The 23,550-nt window shown below is 51.4% G+C and overlaps 8 protein-coding genes across 8 annotated transcripts; 6 read left to right on the forward strand and 2 right to left on the reverse strand.

The window, feature by feature from the left end:
* Positions 1-738: 738 nt before the first annotated feature.
* On the forward strand, positions 739-2,083 carry VFPPC_02656 (GLEYA adhesin domain-containing protein; the record flags this gene model as incomplete). The annotated part of the gene is made up of 3 exons (XM_018282269.1): positions 739-915; positions 966-1,043; positions 1,097-2,083. 3 exons carry the CDS (start codon positions 739-741, stop codon positions 2,081-2,083), a joined length of 1,242 nt encoding a protein of 413 aa, XP_018146665.1.
* Positions 2,084-2,602: 519 nt separating this feature from the next.
* Positions 2,603-3,651, forward strand: VFPPC_02657 (triosephosphate isomerase, active site protein; the record flags this gene model as incomplete). The annotated part of the gene is made up of 4 exons (XM_018282270.1): positions 2,603-2,640; positions 2,790-2,860; positions 2,942-3,547; positions 3,620-3,651. 4 exons carry the CDS (start codon positions 2,603-2,605, stop codon positions 3,649-3,651), a joined length of 747 nt encoding a protein of 248 aa, XP_018146666.1.
* A 334-nt stretch (positions 3,652-3,985) lies between these two features.
* VFPPC_13305 (mitochondrial 54S ribosomal protein L51) lies at positions 3,986-4,527 on the reverse strand (the record flags this gene model as incomplete). The annotated part of the gene is made up of 3 exons (XM_018291082.1): positions 3,986-4,277; positions 4,342-4,424; positions 4,489-4,527. 3 exons carry the CDS (start codon positions 4,525-4,527, stop codon positions 3,986-3,988), a joined length of 414 nt encoding a protein of 137 aa, XP_018146667.1.
* Positions 4,528-4,883: 356 nt separating this feature from the next.
* On the forward strand, positions 4,884-6,423 carry VFPPC_13306 (RNA recognition motif domain-containing protein; the record flags this gene model as incomplete). Its single annotated transcript, XM_018291083.1, has 4 exons — positions 4,884-5,145; positions 5,200-5,327; positions 5,380-5,485; positions 5,759-6,423. 4 exons carry the CDS (start codon positions 4,884-4,886, stop codon positions 6,421-6,423), a joined length of 1,161 nt encoding a protein of 386 aa, XP_018146668.1.
* Positions 6,424-7,070: 647 nt separating this feature from the next.
* Positions 7,071-7,920, reverse strand: VFPPC_02658 (60S acidic ribosomal protein P0; the record flags this gene model as incomplete). The annotated part of the gene is made up of 3 exons (XM_018282271.1): positions 7,071-7,143; positions 7,200-7,679; positions 7,730-7,920. 3 exons carry the CDS (start codon positions 7,918-7,920, stop codon positions 7,071-7,073), a joined length of 744 nt encoding a protein of 247 aa, XP_018146669.1.
* Positions 7,921-11,270: 3,350 nt separating this feature from the next.
* VFPPC_02660 (ntf2 and rrm domain-containing protein) lies at positions 11,271-13,023 on the forward strand (the record flags this gene model as incomplete). The annotated part of the gene is made up of 4 exons (XM_018282273.1): positions 11,271-11,438; positions 11,511-11,585; positions 11,655-12,665; positions 12,727-13,023. 4 exons carry the CDS (start codon positions 11,271-11,273, stop codon positions 13,021-13,023), a joined length of 1,551 nt encoding a protein of 516 aa, XP_018146671.1.
* A 4,974-nt stretch (positions 13,024-17,997) lies between these two features.
* On the forward strand, positions 17,998-18,631 carry VFPPC_15538 (hypothetical protein; the record flags this gene model as incomplete). Its single annotated transcript, XM_018293291.1, has 2 exons — positions 17,998-18,118; positions 18,180-18,631. The coding sequence occupies 2 exons, from the start codon at positions 17,998-18,000 to the stop codon at positions 18,629-18,631; spliced, it is 573 nt and encodes a 190-aa protein (XP_018146672.1).
* Positions 18,632-21,713: 3,082 nt separating this feature from the next.
* Positions 21,714-23,039, forward strand: VFPPC_13307 (PH domain-containing protein; the record flags this gene model as incomplete). Its single annotated transcript, XM_018291084.1, has 2 exons — positions 21,714-22,267; positions 22,343-23,039. The coding sequence occupies 2 exons, from the start codon at positions 21,714-21,716 to the stop codon at positions 23,037-23,039; spliced, it is 1,251 nt and encodes a 416-aa protein (XP_018146673.1).
* Between the last annotated feature and the right edge of the window lie 511 nt (positions 23,040-23,550).

The following is a 23,550-nucleotide window of genomic DNA, read 5'->3' on the forward strand; positions in this document are numbered from 1 at the left end:
GTTCAAAACTCCCGATGCTGAAATCCTCCTTACATATTCAAGAAACGAAGTCTCATCATCTGATCAGCATCTCTCACACTACTTTGCATTTAATACGAAGAAAACCATCCAATAGAGGACAATGGCCTTCTTGGAATATCAGCCTGCACACCATCTCCACGATTTTCGCCATATAACACTTTGTGGCACGACTCTTCGATTCTCGTTATCCGGGATGTTGTGTTACATGAATGTTAAATATTGCTTCAGCTTAAACGACTATGTCAAATAGACCACTCTAGATTCAATTGAACGCGATGTTCTGTGACACCATATCTCCGTTTGACAAGACGTTCAACGTGCATACGAGGTAGCTGGCCATATTCCGCTAGATTTTGCGAAGCGACCTCATTAAATAAGTTCTACGCAATGACAATTGTGTTGTTATAGTCTGTGCTTCAGGCGCTGCCTCGGACACATTAACACATCGCCACATACAAGACTGCATTGCTCGATAAGCACCCAGACACAGGCTAAATGGTATTGCTTCATGCTGCACATCTCGGTAATACGGTCTTTACCTCGCCACCTTTGTGCTTCCAACAAGCTGAACGCTTCGGCAGCTGTAGCTCATACGCAATACCTCCAAACGAGTTAGTATTTAAAGCTGAGATCAGTCCCCCGTCAACTTCCTAGTTATCACTTCGTATCGACCTTCTATGCCATCCAAGTTGATGAAAGGTTGAAACGCTTCATAGAATGTACAAGTCTTTGCTTCCAGTTGCGTTTCTCGCAGTCTCAAACATTCAGGGTATCTGGGCCCAAGAAGTCAACCTCGTGTCCCTGTTTCCACGACACAAACCTCCAATACTAGGAGATATTTGCAAGTCTCTTCGACAGGCCTGCAATGTGAACCAATTTCCGGCACCCATCGAGGTAGGTTACATTACAACAGTTGGCAGAGCGTAACCGCTAACAATTCACAGAAACTATGCCAAGAGTATTGCGAAAAAGAGATCGACTTGGACGATCTCCAGGCAGAACTTTGCAGAGACTTCAAACAGGTATGTGCAGACCTTCAACAAGGCATTACCACCACGTCACTCACGCCTCTTAGTATGTCGACAGCCTCGGCAAGTGCGCCAATGATGTCTGCGGTGTGATTCAAAAGCAGTGCAGCGGCAGGGGTATATGCACCAAGGACTCTGATTGCGAGGAGCTTGAAGTCTGCCGGAACTACGTCTGTAAGCCAAAGGTCTGTCACCACTATCGCGAATGCAATTATCGCGTCTGCAGGGATAACAAGTGTGTTCCCTGCGAGTCAGACTCAGACTGTGATTTCCGACCAGATCTCAAGTGCAGGAAGGGCAAGTGTCTTCCCAACTCAATTCCGCCTCTAAATTGTACCAAGAACTCGGACTGCAAGCCAGGTCAAGTTTGCCAAGATGGTGATTGTGGTAAATGCTCCCCCGGTGGTGCAGAATGCGACAAAGACAAATTCTGTAGCAACGGGGAATGCATTCCAAAACCTCCTAGCTGCGGAAAACCTGGCTTTGAATGGGCAGAATGGCGCGGCCCTTCGTCCTGGAGCGGCGTGAAATCACCACCTTTCGCAGAGTACGATCCAACCGTGTTCAAGTCACAAAAGCCCGAGTATGAGGGCCTCACGAACACGCTGGTCATCGATGCGCCTTTGCAGCTCTATGGACAGGGTGCCAATCTCAATCTTGCTACTGTGGTACACCAAGGGTTTCTACTGGCACCCGAGACTGGCAACTACACCTTTGTGTTTGGTCAGGCAGACGATATTGTTCTTGTCTGGCTGGGCAAAAATGCATTCAGTGGCTGGACAAGAGCGAACGCGGATATTGAGAGAACTTATATTCCACCTCCGGGCGATGAGACTCGCACAATGAGGCTCTTGGAGCAGGGAACGTATTATCCTGTGAGAGTGGCCTGGGGGGATAAGGGCGGAAATGTGGCCATGTCTGTCAAAATCATTGCGCCGAATGGTGATGAGTTGACTGGCAAGGAGGGTGGCTACTTCAGAACCGAAGCTTGCGATGGTTCATATGACACGTTTCCCCCGTATGGGCAGTCCTGAGCTTGTGGGAGACTGTGTCAGGCAGACATGTGATTTTCTGACGTTGTTGATTAGCTGTAGTTCAGTCACATATATTCGGATGTACTCTCAATCGAGCACAGCTTGCCTTGATACCAAGAGGTCGGAATTGTGATTCTGTGTCTCAACGTGCCGTAACATGATGTGTATGTGTTCTGTACTTTCAATGATCGTTTCAGAAGAGAGTCTAGATAGTATTGACGGTCTGGTAGCGACGAGGTGATGGAGCAACCAGCTCAACGGCAGTGCAACTTGGTGGGCCGAGCCAGACAGACTTGCCAACTAGAAGTCGACCATGCTCCGACCCGAGCGTTGTTGGGGCGCGGAAAGACCTTGAAGAAGTGGGTTCAAGCTGCGCAACTTTAAGTCTGCCATCACCTCCAAAGTCAATCCATCCATCCCCGACCACACTCTATAGAGCCTCAATTCTTGCTTGGGCCTGCTTCTTCTCGTCTTAGACTTCTTTTAGCAAACATAACGTGTTCACTTAAACAATTCAAAATGGCTCGCAAGTTTTTCGTCGGCGGCAACTTCAAGATGTGAGTCCATCCAGTTCAGCACAAGCTGTCTGCCCCTCCATGCCCCGCGTCTGCATAGCAGCTCGCAAAACACCGCAGCTCGCCATGAGAACAATTCGGCCGTTGGTACGAAATATCAGGAGTCAAATTTGTTGACAAGAACATACTAGGAACGGGACTGTCTCGTCCATCAAGGAGATTGTCAAGAACCTCAACGAGGCCACTCTCGATGCCGAAGTCGGTACGTAACCACCAGAGACCATCCACCTCCGACAGACGCAACGAAATAATCCCCTGCTGACCACTCCAATCCCATTACCAGAGGTTGTCGTTTCTCCTCCCGCCCTATACCTCCAGCTGGTGCGTGACACCATCCGCTCGAGCATCGAAGTTGCCGCCCAAAACGTCTTCGACAAGCCCTGCGGCGCCTACACCGGCGAAATCTCTGTCTCCCAGCTCAAGGACAGCAACATCAACTGGGCCATCTTGGGTCACTCTGAGCGTCGCACTATCCTCAAGGAGTCGGACGAGGTTGTTGCCTCCAAGACCAAATATGCCACTGATAACGGCGTCAGCGTCATCTGGTGCTGCGGCGAGAGCCTCGAGGAGCGTGAGGCCGGCAAGACCATTGAGGTCGTGAGCAAGCAGCTCCAGGCTCTCAAGGCCCAGGTCAGCGACTGGTCCAAGATTGTCATTGCCTACGAGCCTATCTGGGCTATTGGTACTGGCAAGGTTGCTACCACTGAGCAGGCTCAGGAGGTTCACAAGGCTATCCGTGACTGGCTCAAGAAGAATGTCAGCGATAAGGTTGCTGACGAGACTCGCATCCTGTACGGTGGTAGTGTCAATGAGAAGAACTGTGCTGAGCTGGGCAAGCAGCCTGATATTGACGGCTTCTTGGTCGGTGGTGCTTCTCTCAAGCCCGCTTGTAAGTTGTGACGCACTTGCTCAACCTTGTCATTTTGCTTGTACACAAGTCCAATTCGCTAACCTGGCACAGTCGTGGACATTATCAATTGCAAGACGCAGTGAAGTGTGCGCCAAGCAACAAAACTCTAGTCACGGGCCTTGCGAAATCCGTCTCAAAAGTATAGTTTGAAAAACAAGGCATTTTATACCCGTCTTTATATTTCCATTCTTAGTGATATGGCGATGGTGATGATAAAAGTAGACTGTAGAGTCGTTTTGTGATTTTTGTTGGTTCCTCCTCCCCTGATCAAATGTGATGGTGAACCTGTAAAGTCCCAGATATCCCAGCCGCTCTATGCTGAAATCATGATATATGCCCCGTCTTTGATACAATAATACATACACGGCAAATTGTCTCCTCCATTTGCCCATTGTCAAATCGTTCACCCCCAACACCTTACACAACCATGCCCTTCCCGTGGTACGGTGACCAAATGCCTCTGACACTGGGGTTGGTACTGGTGACCGCCTTATTCGTCCGCCTCAACTTCTCGCCACTCGCGTCTCGTAGCAACTCGATTTTTTGCAAAATCTCATACGGTGATAGATTTCGTACGCATATGGGCTTTGTGCGTCCATTGATGTAGTGTCCGATGATGACGGGGTGTTTGCCAGGTCGGGGGGAGACGGCGAACTCGACTTGGGGGTTTGCTGCTGCGAATTTGGGAAGAAGCGATTTGATGAAGCCGCTGCAAAGAAGACTCGTAAGTAACTGCTTTTCATTCGAGTCAGGGATATCTGGTGCGAACTTACTTCATACCCTTTGAGCTGCCGGCCCAATCGCAATAATGCAAATCCATCTTCTTGCATTGGAGGATGAATGACCCAACGCCATTCTGATATTCCGTCAGTATCGATTGAACAAGTAGCTAGAGACGTGATGAGTTCAGATTATCATACCTTGCCGCTCGCAACGGTGCGCAATGCCTTTACTGTCATCTTGCCTTGGCCGCAGTCAATATCCTCATGATCCGACGCCGTACCAGGAGACAAGTCGTGTCGACAGGGACCACAACCAGCCGAAAATTCGAGCTCACGTTGGGTGTGACCAAACTCGGCTTAGCGCCACCCGGGCCAGCACCGGCAAAACTCAGCCTCCAGGCATCTGTGGCCCCCGACTGGATCACAATTTCCAACAGCTTTCGCATCGCATTTCAGGACAACGACTGACAACCATCGTCAACTGCCTTCTCGGCATCAATTTTCCACAGCCGAGGGCCGCAAAGCCATCGCATTCGGGCCGCCAATATTGCTGTTGGATTGTTACGCGCGTCGTCTCGCGTAGACGTAGCACCATGACAGACAAGCTCCCGCCCAATTTGCTGGCGCTCTTCGCGCCGCGACCCCCCCTGCGATGGGTAGAGCCTCCTGACTTTGCGCCTGAGAAGAGAAAAACTGCACCCATTGATGGTGTCGCCTCGTTCTTGCCAGAGCTTCAGAAATACAAGGAAACGGATGTGTACAACCCCACAGAAAGTTGGCTCGAGGCGAGGGACAGAAAGAAGCATGAGAAGAAGGAAGCTGTCCAGACCTTGCTTACGGATGGGCCTAAGAATTGTTTGTAACTTATACGAAGCATTATTGACACAACATACTAACAGTTAGATGCAGACACTCCTAACGAGGATCCGAACATTCGCGGCGATGCGTTCAAGACTCTGATTGTTGCGCGACTGAGCTACGACGCTGATGAACGGGACTTGGAACGGGAGTTTGGCCGGTTTGGCCCAATTGAGCGCGTTCGTCGACCGCAATACGCTGTAAACCAAACAAGGTACTAACTGAGTGTAGATTCGTATTATTACTGATACTCACGCGCACGAAAAACCCAACAAGAAGAAGAAGGCCCACCGAGGATATGCCTTTGTCGTATTTGAGAGAGAGAAAGATATGAGAGGTAACTATTGTCCCCCACACCACATTGATGACCTTTGTTTTTTCAAAAGCACGACTTCCCCCGGATGTAAATCTTGGAGATGTGGCCCTCAAGCTTGCCCTTCTCTGTAGAGAACGCATCGCGAGACACACATAAAGGCCCTCAAGCACGCCTGGTCTCGATTCCTTCTTCTCTTGCTCTCTTTCGTCCCTCAGACCTGGTCGGCTATAGACTGGTGATTGTTATGGTAAGAGTTGCTAACACCTGCGCCGTGGTGGCGCACGCACTATGTAGCTGCTTTGGATTCCTGTGATGGCATTCGCATCAAAGACAGACGCATTAAAGTAGATGTCGAAAGAGGCCGAACAGTTAAGGGATGGAAGCCGCGTAGATTAGGCGGTGGCCTCGGCGGACGCGGCTACACCAAAACAGCACCTGCTCGCCCTGGTGGTGGCCCTGGAGGCGGCTTCGGCGGTGGTGGTGGCTTCCGTGGTGGGTTTAAGGGATTCGACGGTGGCCGAGGCCGAGGCGGCTTCCGCGGCGGGTTTGGTGGTCGCGGAGGAGGCTTCAGAGGAGGCGACGGTCCTCGCGGCGGCGACAGAAACGGCTTCGGGGCACCAAGCGGAGCTCCATCCGGCCCAGGAGGCGACCGAAGGAACGGTGACCGCGGCTTTGGCGGTGGGTTTGAGTCCAGAGGTGGACGATCGTTTGATGACAGACCCGGCGGTGGTTACCGTGATGGCGGTCGTCGTACCGGCGGCAACATGGAACCCATTGGACGCAGAGACGGTGGGTTTCGCGATAGGGATCGTGATCGTGACCGTGACCGTGATCGGGACCGCGACAGGGACAGGGACCGAGGTGGTCGTGATTACGACAGGCCGCGTGATGATGATAACCGGAAACGAGGATATGAAGGGGGAGGCTACGAGGATCCCAGAAAACTACGACGGTACTAAACAAGTTCTGTACCTGGTGGGTATCGTTTCGAGTTTCAGGCATGCTTTTGGTTCTTTTTGTCGCCAACGTTAAGACACGGGTTCTTTACAAGCGTAAGAGCCAATCCACCCCCTTTTTTTCCTGTATGTCGAACATGGCTCTCCACCCGACCTGAGGAGTCTCCAGGTAAAGGAAATTTGATGGAAAGGTAAAAAACTTCAGACTCTGTATTTTTGTTTGTATTGGTAGGTTAGAAACAAAAGTAGCATGTAGCATGGAGAGGCTACTGTCTTACTATTCCCTTGATAACTAGGTAAGGTCAGAGGTAAGGCACATCTGACTGCTGACCGAATTTTGGTGAAGGGCGTTTTGCATCAAGCTCGACTACGGCGCAAGTGCAGGAGGTGGCCTTGCGCAGCTGGTGTCCGTCCAGTACGGGGCCAGGACTTTGTACAACTATTAGCATGTGAAGCGAGAGAGCTAGCTGTCATGTAGTAATGTTTTATTGGAGTCATCAAAGTCTCTAGATGCAATTGACCCTCGTAGTAAAAAATGATCAACCAGTAACGCCGGACCTGTTGAAATCCCCCCCCCCCCGGTATCAGTCGTGCCAACATTTGTCAACCTTCAATTTTCTCAATTCTCATCCAACTTTTTATGCCTGTCGTTAGTTTTCGTCAACGCCCTCCATGGCAGATGGATCAACCTCTGTAACCTCTCCGCTCGCTGAGCTCCAGTACCTAGAATGCCGGTCAATACCAAGGACAACGTCCCAATGGGCAATGTCACAACTTACGCCAAAATCTTGACCTTGAACTCAGAGATGCAAACGCCAAACAACTTCAACAGCCTCGTCTGCCTCGAGTCCAACACATCCCCCTCCCTACAAACCACGTATCCCTCCCCCTCGCCGCTCTCATCACCCAGCACAACTCTTCCCTTGACCATCCTCGTTGGCACATTCAACTTCCGCAGCTCCGGCTCAATCGTATGCTCGAGCGGCACGTCATGCTCCACGGGGACCTCGCCGGCCGTAGCGTACACCACGCCAGCGGGGATAGTAAAGTCGCGAGGGGCGGTGACGCCCGCGCGGGCGAAGTCCACGGGCGCAAAGTTGTTGAAGTACTCGAGGATGGATTCGACGGGGCGGTTTGTCAGCAGCAGGCCGACCGTGCCGCCGAGGTACTGCGTTAGGTCTTCGATGCCGGGGGCGATGGCTTCGGAGGGGGATTGGCCGAGTGCCTTGGCCATGAGTTTCGTTTTGCCGAAGAAGAGTCTGGTGGAATTAGCTTGGGAAAGGAAGGGAGAGGGAGAGGGAAAATGTACCTGCTGTCGTTTAACTCGTGGCGCACGTTTTTGAGGTAGCTGTTGCGCATGTTGTCGACGCTAAAGACGAAGCAGTGCTGGTATTCGGGGACGGCATCGCGGATGTTCTGGAAGAGTTTGTCCTTTTGCTCGCGGGTCTTTTTGGCGACTTGGGTTAGGTGGAAGACTTTGGCTCGTCTTGACTTGGGCATTGTGGGGGATGTGTGTGGTAAAAATAAAATAGAAGAGAGGATTGGGGTTGCGGCAGTTGTATTGGTTGATTTGGTGAGGTGATTGGCGAGGTTTGGCGATCAAAATGGTGATGGCGCTGATGCTTGAGGCGGTGGATGGTGGGCGTAAAAAAAAAAGGATGCGATATGATATTTTGCTGATAAGATTGTAAAATTTCAGATGGATGGGCTGGCTTGCAGTGCGAGGGAAGAATGCTGTGCCGTGAGTGGTCGGTTTGGGTGCGGGAAGTGGTTGTGGGCGGGATCCCGCAGTTTGAATGGAAGGGACCATTCATTCAGTCAATCACTGTGGCCAAGACTCTCAAGACTTGGTGTCAGGCAGGCATCTCTTATGGCGTCTGGTCTTGTCGGCTGCTTTGCACAAGATGAGAGTAGTGCGACCAGCTTCGGGACAGCTATCCGGACTACACAACATGACGAGGCTTGACCAGGCGTGGCTGGAGAGGGTCATTCCTATTCTCACGATTTACCATGACAGAGCGTGAACCAGAGGAGTTCTTCATTGATTCCGTGGTTGCATCCTCTCATGCTGCTCATCTTGGTGCCCAAATGTCCACTTGATGCTCGACACCCGCTGGCTCGAATTTTGTTTTCGTTCAACCATCACTTCACCACACAGCCGGTGTCCAGAAAATCGGCATTCGGATGCCCTGTAAGAAAGGACTTGGACAAAATAGGCATCTCGCAAAGTTTACCCATAACTTCTTGCGGCTATTGTACACAAGCCTCAAGGAACAACCGTTCATACATTCCGACATGCCATCAAGGTCCAGATAGTCAAGACCACCCTCACATCACCATCGTTCCCTCAAACTGCCAATTGCCAATTTGCAAACATCAAGAGTCATCAGGCCTTCCTTCGCCCACACTCATTCTCAGTCACCCCCGCCATAACTGCGCCATCTTCCTCGCGAGAACCAAACCACCCGCTTCAGCCGCGCTGACTCACACCGTCACCATAATTTGTGAACAACGTAAAGCGGTCATTGCCAAAGCCCGTTAAGCCCATCTTTGCACCAGACGTATTGCCATTCAACCCACCCCCCGTATCGGCAATGAATAACCGAGTTGAACCTCGCAATGACCTTTATGACCAACTTGTGACTTTGCCCCATGGTCCCCATCCCCTCGGCTCAAGTACCCCCCTGGTTAGCAAGATCAAGAGCCAGGCAGCATCAGCCTTATTTGCGAATCATACGCGTGTCTTTGCCTAAATAGATTGCAGTGATGACTTGGTTCCTTGCCCGGAACAGAGTTGCCTGGCTCTGAAATACAATTTGCCTTGTTTGATTCTTGGCAACATCTGTTCCATCTTCCACTTGTACAAGTCCACCGTTTCTGCTGCCAATTGCTTCCTAGAATTCTTGCCAAGAGAATAGTTCACACAGTTTCCATGCCCTATTGCCATTCTGTGAGAATGGAACCGCATCCTCCCTGAAATAAGACAGAGTTATCCCCGCCAGCACTTGCCAATGCCCGCGCTCAACTCCAACATTACCGTTGCCCTCGCAAATACGTCGCCTTCGTCACAAACATCTTCTAGCCCGAACTCTACAAACAATGATTCTACCGGTGTTTTCGCCGGGTTGGGGGATTCGGCAGGCACCCAGCTCGTGAGAGGGCTGTTCATCGGCATGGGAGCCGGGCTGTTCTTGGCTCTGGTTACGTGTTGTTGGATTCCTTGTGTCAGGAAATGGCAGAGGAGGAGGAGAGGACCAGTAACTGAGGTATCATCTGCATCACCTAGTATGGATCATGTTGGACGGCATAGTTCATCTTCTGTTCAGGCGAGGATACATGCATGGGGTGATAGGTAGTTGTCTTTGTCGTTTGGTATGGCGCCGGGAGTTTGGGTTGTACAGTTGGTCGAGTTTTTGGGAACTTTTAATGGATATGCGCGTTTCAGTGTAGTTCGATGTTATATACAGCTGCGTTGGTAAAAAGATATTTGCAGTTCGCGATGCGTCCTTGCTTTGTTGCGCTGTCTGTGTCAGCTCTATCCGTTTGGCGAAGGTTGGGTGGTTTGTTTCGTATTGTGTGGGTAGCACGTCTGTATCTGCGTGCACCTGTTGGTTATTATCGGCTACAAAGGTCAATTTGGTCTGTAATTGTCGTTGTTCCATGTTTCACAGACACAAAATCTTGTTGCGTTGTGTGATGTTGGCTTTTGTAAGGCGTCAACATAGGGTTTATCACCGGGCTTGGCTTTCTGCCGCAGTCAATGCTCCATTGAGAAAGGTGCAGTATGAATGTACATATAACAGATTGTTGAAATGCGGACTGTATTCGCTGAGCCTGGAAGGTCAGTAGAGAAGCTTCCTCGGGCAACTTCTGGGGATCATGAGATTCAGGGTACCCTAGAGCTTGGCCGCCATCTTGAAGCTGCCAATGCTAGGCTATGTGGCAGCACATGTCTATCTGTTTAGCTTTAGAAACCGCCATTTGAAACTTCTTTTTTTTTCGCATTCGAATACCTAGCTACCTGTTATTGGGCATGCTGGGTAAATACTATGGCGATGAAGCTTAAATATTAACAGCTACGGGATCCAAGCTCCTCCCATTGCAGCAACACCACCAACCCTTCAATGTTTTCCATCCACCAGCCACGCATCAATCAAACCAGCACGTCTATTGTAAACAGCCACAAAGTGACATACGGCTGTATTCTCCAATTCAAAACACTCACACCATCGTCCGAGGCAAAACACCCTTCCCCAGATCAGGCTTTTGTTTCCAGACGCCTCCAAGCTTCCCCCTCCCATAAGTGGGCCACTTTTACCCTTCCGACTATCGCAAAGAACGCACGGACCACATGCATTTGACGATGACCACCACCACCTTGAAGTGGTTTTTTTCCCCAATTTCCCTTTCACTCAACTTCAACGCAACGCAGTTCCCATTTGCATCACCACCTCATCCCACTCCCCCTTCTCCCTTCTCCTCCATCCGCCAAAGAACAAGCCTATCAAGGTTGTCTCCTTTTTTCCTTCGCCAATTTTCGACTTCTTGCCTCACACTCTCGATAAACCGCGATACCCTTTCAGCCCGTCCACTCCCGGTCTGGAATACGTTGGCCACCTTTGTCATCAGGTGCCTGCTTCACTAGCCATTGCTGCTTCGCGATACCTCGTCGATAGACATCCCTATCGTGAACGACTACCAGAGGCATCAATTTTGATTGCCCTCCTCTTCCGACCTTTCCGCATTGACACCTCCACGCGCACGCGATCCATCCCTCACGCTGTGCCTTAATTGCGGCCCTACCACCATCACCACTCATACATCGTCGTATCAGATAATAGAGGGTAGCCATGGCCACCAACGGTAACTTCGCCCAGCAGGAGCAGCACAAGGCTGCTGATCCCGCTGTCACTGCTGGTGCCGACGCCAACAATGCAAACCTCTCAAAGGATGAAGTCGGCTGGTACTTTGTCGAGCAGTATTACACAACCCTGAGCAAGTCGCCAGAGAAGCTCCACGTATGTTCCGAGCCAAACCAGTGCCATTAACTTCAAATGATCCCGTCTAACTAACCGTTTGCTTTCTTGCAGCTCTTCTACGGCAAACGATCGCAATTTGTCTACGGTCGCGAAGCCGAAGTGGCCAACGTCTCTGTTGGACGACAGGTAGGAACTTTCGTTTGCTGTACCCACTCTATACCACCGTAAAGCTAATCACTTGTGCCACTTGTACAGGCCATTCAAGAGCGTATCAAGGCTCTTGACTTCCAGGACTGCAAAGTCCGCGTCTCCAATGTCGATTCCCAGGCCTCTTTTGAGAACATTGTCATCCAGGTTATCGGAGAGACGTCCAATAAGAGCGCCGAACCCAAGAAGTTTGTTCAGACCTTCGTTCTTGCACAACAGCCCTCCGGCTACTTTGTTCTCAATGACATCCTGAGATACATTGACGAGGAGGAAGAAGAGGAGTCTGCCGAACCCGCCGATGCTCCTGCCGCCGAGCAGGAGGCTGCTACCCCTGCCGCTCCTGCCGTCGCTGAGCCCGAGCCTGTCAAGGAAGTTGCTAAGGAAGATCTCAGCAAGTTCGACGCTGATGCCGTCGACGAGAAGCTCCAGCAGGCTGCTTCTGCTCAGGTTGATACGCCTGTCAATGGAGATGATGTTGTCGAGACCCCCAAGGCTCCCGAACCCAAGCCCGAGCCCGTTGTTGTGGCCCAGGAAGCCGCTGAGGAGACCACACCCGAGGCTGAGAAGCCCAAGGAGCCCAGCCCAACGCCAGTGGCCAAGAAAGAGACTGCTCCTGAGCCTGTCATGCCTCCCAAGCCCATGACCTGGGCCAGCCGAGCTGCTGCCGCCGCTGGGCCTCGACCTGTCGTTCCTCTCCCCAAGACTTCTACTCCTCCAGCCCAGAGCCAGAGTAGAGCTCCCGCTCCAGCTGCTGCTCCAGCTACTGCCACTGCCACTGCCACTGCTCCTGCTCCGGCCGCCGCCGCCGCACCCGCACAGCCTGCCGCGGCGGCTGCTTCTACCACTGAGGCTCCGGCCAAGGAGACATCGGGATGGCAGACTGCTGGCAGCGACTCCAAGCGCCAGAACCGCCCTCAGTCCATCTCCGGAAACGTCACTGAGAAGGAAGGCACCCTTGGCTACGTCAAGTACGTTACCGAGAAGGTTCAGGAAGCTGACTTGCGCAATGCTCTGGCCGCCCACGGCGAGTTGACCTACTTTGATATCAACCGCCAGAAGGTATGTTCATTTGTGACTATGCGAAAATTTCAGGAAGACGTGCTGACTTTTGTAATGGTAGAACTGCGCTTTCGTGGAGTATAAGACTGTTGAGGGCTATCAGGCGGCTGTTGCTGCCAACCCCCATGTTGTGAACGGAGAGAACATAGTCGTTGAACCTCGCCGCCCCAAGTCTACTGCCTACGGTGGTAACAACTACGGTTCTGGCCGGGGTAATGCCCCAGGCGGCCGTGGACGTGGAGGCTTCGATGGTAACCGCAATGCACAGGGCAACTCTCGCGGCAACTTCTCTGGCCAGAGCCGTGGTCGAGGAGGCGCTGCCCGTGGACGGGGCGGTGCCCAGGCCAGCGCTGCCTAATGTGCGGTATCTATACAGCCCTCAAACTCCAACATAACGAATGTAGCACGGAGATTGAGCATTGATGCGGCGAGTTGAGCTTTACTTATGGTGAGAAGGACGTATTGAGTGAAGCCCCAACTCTACGATGTGGCAGATCAAAACGGCAGAATATCTCAAAGCCTGCCGGAACAGATGTACCAACGAAGTTGAGAAGATGATATACAAATGGTGGGTGGTGATGGTAGTTCTTGAGTTGGAACTTGAACCAAGTTTCGGGGCGGGCGCCGGCGCATCTGGTTTGAAGCTGCATAAGGGTTGCTTTTTCTTGTAAATTCTCCCTACTGTTTTCTAACTGCATTGCGATGCCGAATCAGCATATCTTGTAGTATGGGTTTTCGGGAGTCACGACGTGGAGGGGTCAAGGGGGAATCAAGTCTCATGAGGCGAGGTCGATGCGGACAGACTAGTGCCGCTGGACTTTTTTGCTCCTTTTTCTTCCTTTTTTTTCTTTTAAAGGACTAATAATGTATGAAAAAGCATCGGATTACAGATGATGGCACAGGAGGGACAAGGAGGAACATAGGGAGTAACAAGTGTACAGATTTTCGACATGATCATGTGGAGGAAAGATTGGCGATGAGACGTTGTAACTGATGGCTATTCGTCGGCATGGGAAGGTGAGACAAAATCAGGAAGGACATCTGATGTGTTTCTCTTTGTCTGAAATTGGTGATGACGGTGGAATCAGAAAGATGACGAACTGGACAAAAGTTCTTGGCTTTTCTTTGGTTTCGAAATAGCATAGCGGGAGTAGTGAAGAATAATATATGTACATTACTTGACATGATGGTCACGTCGTACTGGCACGGTTGTAATATGACGTGTATTTATTTGTTGGCTGTCATATTCACGAGCCATGCTATGTCGTAAAATGCAAGGTGAACGATGCGTTGCTCGAACCAGATTCATACATACATCACATCACATCGCGGGAGAGGCTGTCGATGCGCCGCGGCCGCGTTCCACGTAAGTTCTTCCAATGACGGCACCCAACGCACCAAGACAAGGTTGACACGAACCATTGTCACAGTCCCATCTAATTCTAAAGAGGGGGGAACAAACAGAGGATCTTTTGACGGCGTGGACTGTGTTCAAGATGGTGCAACACGTTCTGGGCTTTGCCAAGAAGGGACGATCCGAGAAGGGATGGGATCTTTTGTACAGAGAAACTACAAAGGGCTGCCAAGAGGATTCTTGTGAATTGGTGTTGTCGGCATTCTCCGGCGTACCTCATAATGACCGCTTTGTCTTGTAGTATTTTTTGCTTTTCTTCTTGAAACGTGGATTGATTGCAGACTGATCCATTATGGTGGGCAATTGGCCGTATTTCGGCTGCGGTACGGAATACATGCAAGGCGTCGTGTCATGACCCGGTGAGTGACATTGAACTGCAATGGGGTACAACACAAACCTAGGTACGGAGTAGGTGTGCGGGAGTTGACTATGTTCATGGGGGGTTTAAAAAGGCTGTAACACGGGGAGGTCGGCCATTGACCGACGATTCGCAAGCAGGACGAGTGAGATGGCATCCGCGGATATGAAGCAGCCAACTTTAGAAATGTTTCCGGAGGTGATACTTTTGGAAATGGCCGGGATTGAGGCAAAAAGAAGGAAGGGCTGCTGCATCTCGCGGCTGGCATGTCCGTGCTGGACTGGACGCACAACACAACCAGACACGCAAATGCAAAAGCAGGGGAGGCGACTTTGTGGCACCCCTTGCACGACTTTTTTTTTTTTTTTTAAAACAGATCCTCTTCCCATTGCCAGCGCCAGGGCCACAATCTCTTGCAGTGCGAGCGGGTACGATCCAGGAGGATTCTGATCCTAAAACCAACAGCGGGTGGCGTCGGTGTGTGCCCTGGCTGGCTTTCTTCTCTGTTGCGTTGTGCCTTGGTTTTTTGTGTCGGCTGTATGTGGATATTTCAACCCACTGTCCACCATTCTCCCCTACTCCCCCTCTTTGGCATTCAATAGTTGTTGTGAAGCTTGCTTCTCATGGAGTTCTGGAAGGAGTGGAGCATGCTTGTCCCATTCATATTGAGCCATTTGCCTTGTTTTCTGTGTGTTGAGTCAAAACTGAGTCCGCCGCCACCATTATGTCCGCTCGCCACTGGGTCGATAGTCTTCTGGCATAACGACGACCTTCAGCTTTTCAGCTTCAGCCCTAGTTTCGTGCAATTCTGCTTCCCCCACACCGCGGTTAAACAGTGAGGAGGTGGGGAAAGTTGAGCATGGAGCGGAATCGTCTCTCCAAGTCCATCTGCATGCTCTGCGGCGTTGAGGGTGCTGCATATTCTCCGACAACGCATGGCAATGCTTGGATGAAAGTGAGTTAGACAACACAACAACGGCTTCACGTTCCCTTTGCGGCTGCCTGCGGTGTCTGTCTCGTTTCATGCTACTTGAAAAGGCACCGTCAAAAGTTTCCAACACCTGTAGTTGACATGCCGATATCCCGGAGCCAATCTTCCATCTGAGATCCCAAGTCAGTAGTGCTGTGTGCAACACACCCCCTCCTGCCTACAAGGCGTAAAAGTAAAGCCGATGGAAATAAAGCCGATGGCGGTGTATTTGACCATTTGGGCAGGCAATGTACTCAAGTTCAAAGTCTCAATTTCATCCTTGTGCATTTACTCTACCTCTTATGAATCCAAAGGCGTTTCGAGTCTTCATCATGCAAGCGCATGTAGGGATCTGCCTGGCAAGAAATCGGCAACTCAAGCCCCTTACTGGCTGGCGCTGATGTGTGAAAATGCGCGCAAGGCAGGGATCCGAAGTCCACGGAACCCAGCGTGAGCTTCTCATAGTTCATCCTAAGTCGACGCAAAAAGTACCCGGAAGGTGCTTGGTGTTGGCCAGGTCACCAAGCTGGAGAATTGAGTGACGAACAAGTGGGCGGCATTGTTTCATGACTTGTTGACGAATTGATCACGGTCAGCATCTCCGTCCAGCCTTCAAGACATTTGAAAGGGTATGGTACCCGTTTCGTTTGTGGTTAACCATCGACGTAATTTTGAGAAATTCATCTGCACAAGCCATTTCTGAGTTGCAGAAGGAAGCCTTGAGTTTGATACTTCATCCTCGTGAAGGTGATCTGCTTCGGGTGTCTGCAGATCATTGCAACATCGACTGATGTCATATTGCACTCCCTGGAAATAATTCATGGCGAGATATGTACCTTGCCAGAGCCGTACACGCAAATAGACCTGGGGTATGTAGATCGGCAATTGTGAAGCAGCCTCTAAGGACGTGGAGGGTGAATGGTGTTCGAATCTAGTTGTGATATGCGGTGGCTTCAGTCTAGAAAAACGGAAGCAATCACACAATGAATGAATGAGTCCATGAGCACAGCCTCCCAGACAACATTGCCAATTCAAGGAGGAGGGGAATGCTGCCCATTAACAACATTGAGATTCACAGGCACAACTAATCTGTTACAGCCATTTGGGATGATTGAGCGCCTTTGTGTGTTCCATACACTGGCGTGAAACTTGACTTGTTGTAGTCGTCTAAGGTGGAGGCAATTGCATGGTCATCTGTCTACACTTGACGCTGTGAGAACAGCCTCTGCATTGCTCACAATTCAGCGACGAAGAGAAATTCCTGATTGTGACAAGGAGCCTAATTACTGGCAATCTTTCTTTCTTTCGAGATGATAACCCAGTTGACGGGATGTGCCGATCAACCCGAGATATGTGGCGTATCTGCCGTTCTGCTTGGCATGAACTTTGGCGTCAGTTCCATATCTGAGCCAATCTGAGCCAAGAGATTTGGCAAGATATCCGAGACATTTGCCGTACAATTAGCAAAACCCGACAAAAGAGAATGTCACGATTTTACAAGGGGAAAGAAACAAAATAAATGGCTTGGCAATGGAACACCTGTTCCTCGGCTAGACTGTTTGGTATGCATCCTTGCTTGCTTCATTTGCTCCATAACAAGCCGGCGATGGTCCCTTCTCACCATCGCTCACTGGAAAGGGCTGGCGCCCTCGGTAACAAAGGCCGCGTGTTTTTGTTGACGCTGGGTTTGGAAACGACATAGCATAAGCAACCCCTTCGTGGGAGGATTTGCGTACGTCATGGGGTTCCCTAATATCGGGGAACCGTGCGAGTCATCGATACCGAAATGCATTCGCCGATGTATCTTTACCGTGGGTATTGGGTAACTATAGCGCTGCAGCCTGCTTGATGAGAAATGCCGGCGATCCGATGGGAATGCTACCTAACAAGTAGGCGAAAATATCATAACGGGAACGAATGGACCCGTCGCGTGAGGGCGAAGCTCGGTTTGCGAAATCAACAAAAGGCAGAAGCTCTGGAAATAATACGTTGGTGCTGAGTTGTTCGCATCATGGCCAAGCAGAGCCTGGATCAAGCGACTTCTAGAAGTCGGCTGGTCGGTGGAAGTCTGGCAAAGCTGCTGCAATCAAGCCAAACATGGAGCATTGCCAGCCTCGACTGCAGAACCTTCTCTCATTGTGGTGCCGACGAAAGCCAGGTCATATTTGCTCAAGTGGAACCGACCTCTGAGCGGAGGGGAGGCAATTCCTAAAAATTGCAACAAAGACGGACCCTTACATGGGTAAAGGAAGTAACTGGCGAGTAAGAGTCTCTGCGGCTTCACTGCCTGTTCTGCAGCTCAGTCGTCTCTCAACTATGCCCTTTGTGGTGGCGTACTCCGGCGTTGCAAGTTAGTTGGCAGTAATAAGGATGCTGGTAAATCCGCGCGAAGATACCTCGATTGCCTGATGTTACTTGGTAGTTGTCGGAAAGCCGAGAGCAAGTCATGTGTTTGAAGGGGTGTAAGTGGTGTGGATATCAACCAGTTAGCATGCCAGACAATTATTCATGCTGCATCCCCTTCGAAACACGCTGGAAAGTGGTATGCTTGTCATCGTATAATGGTATTGGGGCCCAATCGGGGGGCGAAATGGTTCAAACTTTGAGTACCTACCAGGTAGCCATCATGACTGTTCTTCGCGTCGTGGGTGTCCACTGTAACAAACGGTCTTGGATGGATACCGCACAGTCACAGAGTCAAAAGGTCATTTGCGGAACACCGTAATTGACTTGCCAGTCTCGAGACAAAAAAGGTCCTGCAAAGGTGCCAAGGGGAAGATCAAAAGTTCCGGGGCTTTGGCACAAGGGGTGTGTGCATCACTCCGCACGCATCCTATTGGATAGCTGACAATACTCAGATTCTTCCCTTCTTGGGGGACCAATCCTTTTCGTTGACAGTCTGCCAGTCGTGTGCTGATTCGAGCGACACGGAGTTAAGACGGCGTGGACGGCCAGCACTTAGGATCTTTTTGAATGTACACTTGGCCAGCATGGCCATGACTGAAGGAATTTTTGTCTTCGTTCACCTCGATCAGGTGGGCCACGGTGCAACAATGGTCGTTGTGCTCGAGTCGCCGTCCCAACTGCTTGATGAATGCACTGCGCCTCAGGCCTGGTCCGAGGCAAATTGTCTGAGAGTGACCATTAGAAAGAGGAAGTCTGGGTTACATGATGCTGATCTTGATATGGCAAGGACCATCAGCTGTTGTGCAATCTCCGGATGATCAGTAGAGCCCGCAGTGTTTCGCGAAGGGCAGGCAGTGTGTCTGGGTCCAAATTTGGGCGAGAGGAATTGACCGTTGCCTGCCAAAACGCCAAAGAACCACCCCTGGGCATCTTCCAGGCCTCAGGCTTTGCCTGTGCTTTGTTCAGGCGAAGGTTATCAGGAAGTGAATCGCAGAGGCGCTTCCTAGCAGAAACCCCAGACGCCGCAGTATGTACCTTTTCAGAGCTGGGTATTGGCAGTATCATGTAAAGCCATTATCACATTCGATCGTCTTCTCTTTCCCAATTCAACCACCGTAAATCCCACACTATTCTGACCCGTCTTGTAGTTGGTACGGCTTGGCCACCATGCAATGACGACTATCATATTAGTGATACAGCACACTCCGGCACTCGAGGAGCGCCGCATCTGATCATCAACCTTTGTGTTGACTCACATGACCGGGAGGACTTTTGCCGTGGCCACCAGACGGAACTTTGTGCCGCATGCTTCGTTGCCCCGATGTGAATTGTTGCTCAGAAATGCACACAACAGAGCAGTCCAATACATATCCTCATCGGGGTGACATCCGGACGCATGGCATCCAAGCATTCACACCATGATGAGGAGGAGCCATTGGATGGGTGACAAATCCGCTCGAGACAAATGCACTGGCCACTGTTGGAAGGGTGCACTTTTGCCTCCCCACGCCGACGCCCTCTGATCAGACATTCACCCCACCCTCTCATCCCTATTTGCTCTTCCCTTCGCGTGGCACCTACCAGCCCCGGTTTAGCGTATCGTCAGCCTGAGTCGGCCACGGGATCGGGGCAACGGGGAGGGGGGAGGCTTTCGGCGAGGCCTGGAGGTCCTTGTGCTGGGCTTGCCAGGGCATGGCACAATGGACAAGGTTTCCGCTTTGGAGCCTGGCTGGTTGATGGAACTTTTTTGTGCTTGCGTATTCATGTCCAGCTGGGAAAGAGCAGGCAGGGAGTGTCGAGCTGGGGGTGGAACCTTGGCCCAGTCTTGGAATAGAGTACACGCCCCAGCGCAATTATTCCAGAAGCTCACTTAATATGTAAGAAAGAGTATTCTTACACAGTGAGAGGTGGAAAAGACAGATGACGAGGTTTCAGAAGATTGAGGGAAATCTGCTCACAAGGTTGGTTCAATGTTGAAGTGGATGAAAGGGCACCGTAATGTCTGCAATGCGGCCCCCTCTGAGTCGTGCCCTGGCCGTGTCCATGCCTTTGGCTCGTCGGCCGTTGGAAAGCCAACAAACAGACCATCGTGGTCTCAGGCACTCCATGCGTCCGGAACAGATTCCCTGTCGGGGACAGGCAGGTCGCAGATCTGTGGCGCCTTGAAGTTGAGGGGTGTGGTGTGTCTTGATCCGTCGGAGCCAGCCAGCCTGCTTGCAAGCCTGGATGATTTGGTCTGGTTTGGTTTGGTTTGGTTGTTGCAATAACGCTCCTGGGCTCCGTGTTCGGGCATTTGCTGTGTGGTTGCGAGAAATGCTCCAAGCAGAACGAAGGAGGACCGGACACAGATGGGGCACAAACCACGAGAGACGACAGGAGCGACCAGACTGGACTCTCTCGCTGCGAGTTACGACTGGCTGGTTTCCGCCGTCTGCTCTTTCTGGAACAAGAACAACGCCGCGCCTTCCAAAAAGGTCACCCGTTTCTGTGGCCCTGTTGAGCCAAGTTCCAAGGTTGCTTTGCAAATGCGCATGCACATTGATTGACCGTGACATGGCTCGTCATTTCCTCCACATTACGCTCTGCATATCCCTTCCCTAACTTCCCATGTCTCCCAATATCGACATCGCCAAGAACAAAATCTTAGATTCGCTCTCCAGCCTCTCGCTTGCGCCCGAATACCTCTCAACTCCACACTCATGATTTTGCTTTCCGATATCGTTCCCCGAAATTGTGGTCAAGGTTTATTTATTTTTCGTAGCAGCCTCCTCCAGCTCGCAAGTCATTCACCATTTGATCGCGCGTCTACTGGGATACTGTACCCGCCGCCCACTAGCCGCGCATCGCCTCACTCGTGATTCACGCTGGTTTGGTTTTGGTTTGCCTGCCAGCAAATTCCGCAACATCCGTTCAAGCTCGTTGTCGGTCTGACACACGCCACGTCCGTTATTTCCTTTCTTACGGTTGAGGCTCGGAGCCGTTCATTTGCGTGGCTTTTCCCTTCTCCACCCCCGTCGACAGTCAAGTACTGAACCACTGGTGGTCTTGTCGTCAAGTTGCAGTCCTCCTCGTCAATCATCTCCAAAACAGTCATCCTTTGAAAGCTTCCCGGACCAGACACAACCGGCCGAATCCACCCTCTGGGCCTCGCTCTCCTCTTGCCCTGCCCTGTTCTGCCCTGTCGCCCTGTCGCCTGGTGTGGATTTACCACCCGTTGACCTTCGCCTTCTCCGACAGAGCACGCTGCTCCCAGCATAGGCCCTAAACCTTCACTTGGGTTGCAGAGTTGTATTCGCTCTCACACCCCTCCCCCCGGTAGCTTACATTAGAGCGAACTTCTTGTCCATCTGCCGCACGTCCACCAGCCAGCAGAGTCTCTCGTCCTCGTCTCTTCTCATCTCGAGCCTTGGAATCTTACATGTCCGTTTCGCAGTCCCCACCTTTGGTCAACAACTTCGATACAACTCTACCAACCTTCTGCCGGCACTGTCTTTCTGATACATTGGTATTTTTGGGTCGTTCTCCATCGCGGTTCCCACCCGAGACCCAAAACTTTCCCAGCTACGTCCACATCAACACTAGCAAAAGAGCCGCCGCACTGCAACCACGTCCCCGTCCCAGACACTTGACAAACACCCCCCACGCCGGGCCCTCAAGTCCTGGGTTTTCTCTCGAGTTCCTTCCCATCTTCTCCCCTTTCTTTAACTGACCCATCATGTTTTGGAGCGGGTCGCTATGATCAACCTTCGTTTTGGCTCCATCTACGGAGACTCCTGTTAGCAGAAGGGTATCATAGTGTTGCACACGCCCCGACACTAGCAGCGTCATCTTGGACCGCTCGTACCAAGTCTTGCCGTTCCGCCTTGACCGAGCCCGGTACATATAAGCCGGTCGTCACCCATGGACCCCCCCGAGGCTGCGGTCCGTGACGATGGACAACCGACTGCGCCGTCTACGCCGCCTCTCCGGCGGCGTTATTCCATGGAGGAGGACCTGTATTACAATCGCATAATGGCCGCTCCACCACGACGACTCTCTCAACCGCCGGCCTACGAGCCCAATCCTAATGACTCAGACGAGGGCGAGGATCCGAGGCCAGGCCGGAGGAAAGGGAGTCAAACAGTATTCGACCAATCCGACGACACCGACGGAGAAGGAAGTGAATCACTTCCAAACTATCAGAGTTCAGTGTACATTGAAGGAGTCTTTTCTAAGAAGCATGAAATTGAAAACACCACAAGACGGGCTGAGGATCGCCATTGGCATACCAACTTTGTCACTCTCAACGGGACAGCCCTGAACGTGTATACAGTAAAGAAGGACTGGGGTTGGGGACGAAGTAGAGATGGCCCTACGATATGCCCCGACAATCCACCATGGGTTAGAAAATCAAAGCTCGAAAAGAGCTACAGCCTGATCCATGCCGATGCCGGTATTGCAGCCGATTATACAAAGTAAGTTATCTGCCGCACTCTTGCTGCCTGCCTGTTGTGCAGACAGGAGCCTGTCACTGACACTTTTCACCAAAGACGGCGATATGTGATTCGTATCAGGGCAGAGACGGACCAGTTCCTATTATCATGCATTGAGCTCAGCACCTTTGTTCAGTGGCTCGAAGCCCTATTTGCGGCCATTGATGTGGCTGCGCCTATTGACGACCGGGACTTTCCTCGCGACATGTCTATTCCTCGTATCCAACGAATCCGATGGTTCCAGGGGCAGTCACCTGCTCTCCCTGGCTACGCCGCTTCTACGGAGCAATCCAGAAATAACGAAACGTCGGCGGAGGGACCGGAGAGTTCCAGCACGGTAGTACAAGCTAGTTCCAACGCTACGATCTCGTCCACGGCACCGTCTACGGCACAGCTCCCACCAACCTTGCAGCCATTGCAAGAGTCATCAGCCAACCCACCACCGAGAATAGAACCTCTGAGTCGCCGCCTTAGCACGTCCTCATATCCAAATCCATCAGTCGATCCACATACGGGGAAATGGTTTCCTGAACACAAATGGTCGAGCGCCCACGACCTGCTGTATGCAAAACTGTGCTATAGCAATTTGCTATTTAGAAGTCCTCGAAAGTCCAACTACATTATCAGCAAAGGCAAACAATGGTTTGTGGACTGGGGCACGGGCAAAATGGTCCGTGTATTGCCTCCGACATACGGCGAAATAGACTTCTTCGGTCCATGGCAAGTCATCCATACCGAAAATCCAAGGATTTAAATGGGAAAGAGGGCACTCGGGTTCTTGTCGGAAGCAACGCGGGTCGATATATGGCTGGGCTACAACTGCGACGGACCCCTTGGACTGCGATGATTTTGTATGAATACCCACACGAATTACGACGAGATGCGCTGTTGCGAAGTCGAATTTGAGTTATCGCAACGATGGGATGAGATGAAGTCGCCCAACAAGGCACGTGCTGCAGCAACATTGGGTGCTTGGCGGACGTATGCCAAGCCAAGCCATATGGACCCATTGGTCCCGTTGACGCGATTTGTACCACCGATGGTCACAACACTTCATTTTACATACTATTACCAACAATACCATTCAAAAACCTTCGGGTCAGGGACTTGCGGCTGTTCATTTTAGAAGTATGACAGACCGATTCAGAGGAGGGTGCATCACCAACCAAAAGGGACGGGAGGAAGCTTCAGCTGTTGCTTATCTGGTGCATTTGCGGCGCGATTGGGAGAGCATTATCATATACAAACGGGCCATGGTACTTCTT

This window comes from Pochonia chlamydosporia, chromosome 2 (assembly GCF_001653235.2).
Source record: "Pochonia chlamydosporia 170 chromosome 2, whole genome shotgun sequence".
NCBI lineage: Eukaryota > Fungi > Ascomycota > Sordariomycetes > Hypocreales > Clavicipitaceae > Pochonia > Pochonia chlamydosporia.